Genomic DNA, 6,000 nt, shown 5'->3' on the forward strand with positions numbered 1-6,000 from the left:
GGCCTTTCTTCCAAGGCACATTTGGTGGACTCTAACCTTCAGCTTTTCAATTAGCAGTCAACTGCGTGAACCATTTGTACCACTGATTCAATTTCAAGTCCTGGAGGCCCTGAAGGTCAGTGGAGAACTGCTCCCATAGGGTTTCAGAGGCTATAATCTTTTTAGAGGAGCCTTGGTGGTTCTGTGGTTAGAGCACTAAGGAGCTAACTGCCATTTGAACCAACCAGCAGGTCCACAGGAGAAAGATGTGTCATTCTGCATCTGGAAAGATATGCAGGATGGAAGATGGCAAGTGCGAAGGCAGTTCCGCCCTATCCTGTGGGATGGGATCCCTTTGACTCCAAATCAAGGAGGCAGTGAGTTTCATCTGAACAGAAAAAGCCCACAACATCTTTCTCTGTGGAGCTGCAGGTAGATTTGAACAGCTGACCTTCCAGTTACCAGCTAGTCCTCAATCTGAAGTGCATGGAATGCCCTGGAGGGCTTGTTAAAACTCGGAAAGCAGACCTCACCACTTTCTGGTGAGGAGGTCTGTGGCGGCGAGAGTGGGGGAGGGGCTGGGAATTAGCATCTCTGACAAGCTCACAGGACATGCAGCTGAGGGCCAAGCTTGAGAACCTGGGCACAAGGGATGGAAGAAGGGGGAGGCACGTACCGCACTCCCCACGCAGAAAGCAGTAGGCCAAATGTCTGTTCCATTCACCTCAGAGATGCCGTCAACAAAATCTGGGAGGCCTAACCACACCGCAGAGCGGACCACAATACCTGCAGGAGAGTTAGAGGAGACAGAGAGGGTGGATTGAATTGTGCCCCCGACCCAGCCCAGGCCCAATACTGTTGTAAAACCTAACCCCCTACCTGTGTTCTTAATCCCATTTGGGAAGGGGCTTGCTTTCTTATGTTAAGGCCCTATTAGTACCTAAGTGTATCTTTCTGGAGATATAAAAATCTTTACATATATATGTTGTTGTGTTGTTGTGTACCGTCGAATCAGAACCGACCCATAGCTGATTCTCCAGTGGGTTTTCAGAGGCAGTTAATAACAGGGGAGGAGATTGCCCATTCTTCTCCCGCAGAGCAGCTGGTGGCCTCGAACTGCGTGCCTTCGGGATTGCCTTGCAGCTTCTTGCCACTACCAATCTTTGTATAATTTTTTGACATAAAAAAGAAATCTTTTTGGAGATATAAAAAGAGCTGATTAAAGAAGCAATCAGGCAAGTGGAGTAGACAGCAGAGTTGGCAGGGAAGTGGTGGGGGTGGGGGAGACGCCACGCGACAAGGATGTCACCAGGGAGCCAAGAAGCAAAATTCAGAAAGCCTCCTCCTAGAGCCTGCACCCTGAGTTCATGCTTCTAGCCTCCTAAACGGTGGGAAATCGGTCTCCTTTGGGCTACAGGCCGCCGAAGAAGCCCTGGTGGTAGTTAAGAGCTCGCTGCGGTTGGGCTGGGAGGCCATCCTGACTCTTAGGGGCTCTATAGAGGCCCCCAGGGTCTTTGAGTCTACAGAAGCCAACTGCTGCTTCTTCCTCCAGTGGAAAAGCGGCTCAGTTCTCACTGGCCAGCTTTCGGTTAGCAGTCAAACATGTAACCACTGCACCACCATGGCTCCTTGCTTAGCTACTCAGCGGTTGAAATGTCAAGAGTTCTATCCCAGCATTCACTCGGAAGGACGAAGATGCAGCAGCCAGCTTCCGGAACACCTTACAGAACACCTTACAGAATTCTGGGGCGGTCCTGCTCTGCCCTACAGGCCGCCAGAAGTTGGGACTGATTTACAGCAGCAGGCGTTTGGGTTTCGTTTGGGTTGGGGTTTGGTTTTCTTGTGGTTTAAAGCCATTTGCTGTGGTATTTCTGTTGAAGCAGGACTAGATAACTAAGATGAACTCCGAAGCTGGCTTGTTGCTTTGTTAAGCACAGATGGTAGATAGGTGGATCAGCAGATTGGCAGAAATACACATGCAATGTGGAGAGAGAGAGAGAAGATATTTTGTTATTCAGGGAAGACCTACCTATTATGCTGGCAAAGTAATTCCAGGCACTTCAATTTATTTTCAAACTACCTTTGGCCACAAAGCTTCTCTGTAATTTGCTTGTTTATTTGGTGTTAAGGAGTCAGTGTGAGTAACCATCTGTATTTCCAAGTTTTGTCTTTTATTTGCATATTGATTATTCTTCAAATGCACACGCACGTTCACACAAAAGGCTTTTTCTAAAAGTAAGAGGCTGAGGTTAAAAATATAGTTCTCTCACTTTCTAAGAAAATACATTTAAGATGGTCCCAAACTGAGTCCTCATAGTTCTTTTTTGCTACGCATTGTTTGGCAATTTTTGCTATTATCAGACCCCAAAATCAAACTCTTCCCCAAGACAGTGCACAGCCTCACGGTATGGATTACCGTTTTCTACAGACAAGGCAGTGGGTGTGCATAGCGATCATCACGCTGGCCCTGAATCCTGATGACCAGTGGGATGGAACGCTGCCTAGCCTGACACAGTCCCCACCGTGACTGTGGGTCAGGTAACATTCAGTTGAGACGGACTCAGCTAGCCACTGCTGAAGAAAAAGATGCTTTTCTTTGGTTCCCATGCTCTGCTGTAAAGTCCTGTCCAACGCCGAAACTCTGTTCCACAGACTAGCGCTGCCCCATAGGATTGCCAAGGCTGAGGCCAACTGCTTCATCTTTCTCCCTTGAATGGCTGGTGGATTCAAACTTTGGTCTTTCTGTTAGTAGCCCAGTGCTGTTGAAGTCAATGCTGCTAACGCCTGCATCACCAGCACAGAGCTCTGTCATTCTCACCTGACGTCATTCTCCCATGAGCTGGACAAGGGCCCTCCACCTTGTTTGGGTGCTGTCCAACCAGTTCTGACACATGGCTACCCCGCATGTCTCAGAGAGTGATCAAGACTGACCTTTCAGAAGTTGATCGCCAGGCCTTTCTTCAGAGGCACCTCTGGATGGGTTCAAAGAACCAGTCTTTGGTTTAGCAACCAAACACAGAACTGTTTGCACTCCTCTAGGACTCTTATGAGGAACTGCGCTGCAATCTCAAAGGCATGAGGCTCGAATCCACCAGCTGCTCCATGGGAGAACAAAGAGCAATCTTCCTGAGATTAACGTCTCTGAAAATCCGCTGGAGGGTCAGTTTTGGGTTGGCTCCTACTCCATGGCACACAACGACAAGACTGCTTTGAGGGAGACAAGCTTTCCTATTTCATGCTTCTCAGCATATCCCACCCAGTGGACCACACGCCCTCGCCCAGGCACCCTGTGGGTCCGCGCTCTCACCCAGGCACCCTGCGGATCCATGCCCTCACCAGGCACCCTGTGGACCTTCGCCCAGGCACCCTGCGGATCCGCGCCCTCACCCAGGCACCCTGCGGATCCACGCCCTCACCAGGCACCCTGTGCGCCCTCGCCCAGGCGCCCAGCGGGTCCGCGCCTTGGCCCAGGCTCCCAGCGGGTCCGCGCCCTCGCCCAGGCGCCCTGCGGATCCGCGCCCTCACCCAGGCACCCTGCGCGCCCTCGCCCAGGCGCCCTGCGGGTCCACGCCCTCGCCTAGGCACCCTGTGGGACCACACCCTTACCTAGGCAGCCGAGCAGGTCGCAGGCGGCCACCGCGCGCAGGATGCGGGCAGAGACCCGCGGGGCGGTGGGCTCGGGCTCCGGGGCGGCGGGGCGCGCAGGTTGGCGCACAGAGAGCAGCTGCAGGAGGCCCAGCCCCAGGCTCAGAGCGCCGCTGCCCAGGCAGAGCGCATGGAAGGCCCGCGGCTGGAAGGTCAGCATCAGCTGCGTGGCTGCGTCCCGCGTGGGGCAGCAGAAAGTGGCCAGGCGCGGGGAGGCCATGGGCCGCTGAGGGATGCGGCGCTGTGGCTCGGGTCTGCAGGGCCTCGCAGGGCGGCCTGGGTCATGTGCTGGCCGGTGGGGAAGGCATCATGTGCCACTGTGCCGCGTGGTCGGCCTCTCCAAGAACCCCCGCCCTCTGCCCCTGGCTACAAAGGGGGCTGGAGCCTGAAGAGGGGAGTGCTGCTTCATTCATCCAGGAGCAGGAAGAGCAGGAGGCTTGGGGGACGAGGGGCTTGGGGAGTCCTGCACAGAATGCAAGACAGAGAGGTCAGGGCCTCCTGCTTGCCACTGTAAACTAAGCTCGCCTTTGTAATTTCGTTCTTGGAGAGCTGCGGTCCCAAACCTGCCATCTCCTGTCCACTGGTCTCACTAACAGAACACGCTAGAGGTGACATGTCATTCCTACGCCAGTTGACATCCATAATTTCGATGCCTTTCAGGAATCAAAAATCTGTCCTGTGCAGAGAACTGGTGCTAAAATGTTTGGCATCCTGGAATGAATGGACTCATGGCGGGTGGGTGACTTCATGTGACTGTGGAAACTGCCCACAAGGTTTTCTAGGCTGTAATGTTTACAAAGTAAATAAGAAAGAGAAGAACCTTCCATAAGATGGATTGACATGGCAGCTGAAACAATTAGTTCAAATTTAGCAAGGGTTGTGGGAATGGCGCAGGAGCTGCCAGTGTGACTGAGCCCACGATTTTCCTGTTCAGATAACGAATGAACCGTTAGGCTAACTCGTAAAGAAGTGAGGGGGACGGGGTGAGTGCACATGCAAGCATACACATTTTGCGTTTGTTGTATTTTTACTGAACAGCAACAATACAGGGTTACGGTTTTTTGACATTCTAGTTTAGCTTTCACGAATAACTGCTTAAGGAAAAAAAAGTTGTGCAAAAAAAGATAACGCGAGTATTTTCCAACTGCTTTGTTTTTCCTGTAGAATTTTTTGCACATTAAAATCCTTGTTGGATTCAACAAAACACAGAAAGGTTTTGAAATTACTTCCGTGCTAATGATAACAACGAACATATTGTGTGAAGTTAAAAAGAAAAATAAAGTTAGTCAAGGTTGAGTATAAAAAAGTTCCGTCTAGATCATGGTTTTATCAAGTAAACCCTTCTTTTCAGAAGGAGGAGAATCCAAGGTCTATCACATTCATCATCATCAATACAGCTGCTGTTCTTAGCTGCCAGTGAGTCACTTCTGACTCCTGGTGGCCTCGTGTGTACAGAGTAGAACTGTGCTTCACAGGCTTTTTGAGGCCGTGGCTTTTCAGAGGAAGAGCGCCAGGCCTTTCTCCCACGGCACCTCTGGGTGGGTTCACGCTGACACCTTTTCACTTAGTTCAGCCACCTAGGTGACTCTTTAGACCCTCATTGGCCTCTTCATCCAGTAAATCATCTTTAAAGTGTTTTTTTGGGGGGTTTGCTTTTTTTTCACTCAACGAAAGCTAAGACTTTAACACTGTTTTCTTACTGAACACTTAAATGTGAATGTTGTTGGTGTTCTGTATCATTGAGTCAAAACTAACCTATAGCTCAGCTGGTTTTCAGAGGCAGTAAATTGCACGGGAGAAGGTTGTCCATCCTTCTCACGTGGAGCAGCTGGTGGATTTGAACAGCCCACCTCTGCACTGGCAGTGCAATTCCTTCCCAGTAAGCCACTTAAAGCTCCCTTAAATGTGAATACTTCAATGCAGTCCCATGCCAGCAGTGTCTTTGCATTTCTAATGCTTGCTTTACAATTTTAAGTCAAGTCCAGGTCTGGCTCAGCGCATGTTCCTTCTTGTTCTCCAGACTGCAGAGCTGAGCTTCCAGTTGTAACCACTCCCCCCATGGAAGGCAGAGGTAGAATAGATTCTCTGAGAGCCTGGCAGGGGGCAAAGCCAGACTTCCAAATAATACAGGTCTGAGGTGTCCATAAACGCAGCTTGGTCACACTGTAGCTGCCTTGATAGGAGTTGTTCTTGTTGTTGCTGCCACTGTTGATTGCCATTGAGTTGAACATGACTCATAGTGACTCCATGAACAAAATGTCTTTCTATAACTATCGTCGTTTCTCCAAGTTCATAGAGTATCCACAGGCATGTGGTTTAGGAAGTGGATGCCACTCCAGCTTCTAAACCTGTTTTACAGTTGGGAGCTCAGCCAAG

At 50.6% G+C, this 6,000-nt stretch overlaps 1 protein-coding gene across 1 annotated transcript in view; it reads right to left on the reverse strand.

Moving 5' to 3' along the window:
* GPR143 (G protein-coupled receptor 143) overlaps window positions 1-3,909 on the reverse strand; it is a 36,361-nt gene extending 32,452 nt beyond the window's left edge. Inside the window, 3 exon segments of the mRNA XM_006892412.1 lie at window positions 656-765; window positions 3,586-3,879; window positions 3,882-3,909. Of these exon segments, the coding sequence (XP_006892474.1) occupies window positions 656-765; window positions 3,586-3,879; window positions 3,882-3,909 (432 nt within the window).
* Between the last annotated feature and the right edge of the window lie 2,091 nt (window positions 3,910-6,000).

The sequence above is a fragment of the Elephantulus edwardii genome, unplaced genomic scaffold (genome assembly GCF_000299155.1).
Source record: "Elephantulus edwardii isolate Elephantulus edwardi_28Jun2011 unplaced genomic scaffold, EleEdw1.0 scaffold00115, whole genome shotgun sequence".
Taxonomy (NCBI): Eukaryota; Metazoa; Chordata; class Mammalia; order Macroscelidea; family Macroscelididae; genus Elephantulus; species Elephantulus edwardii.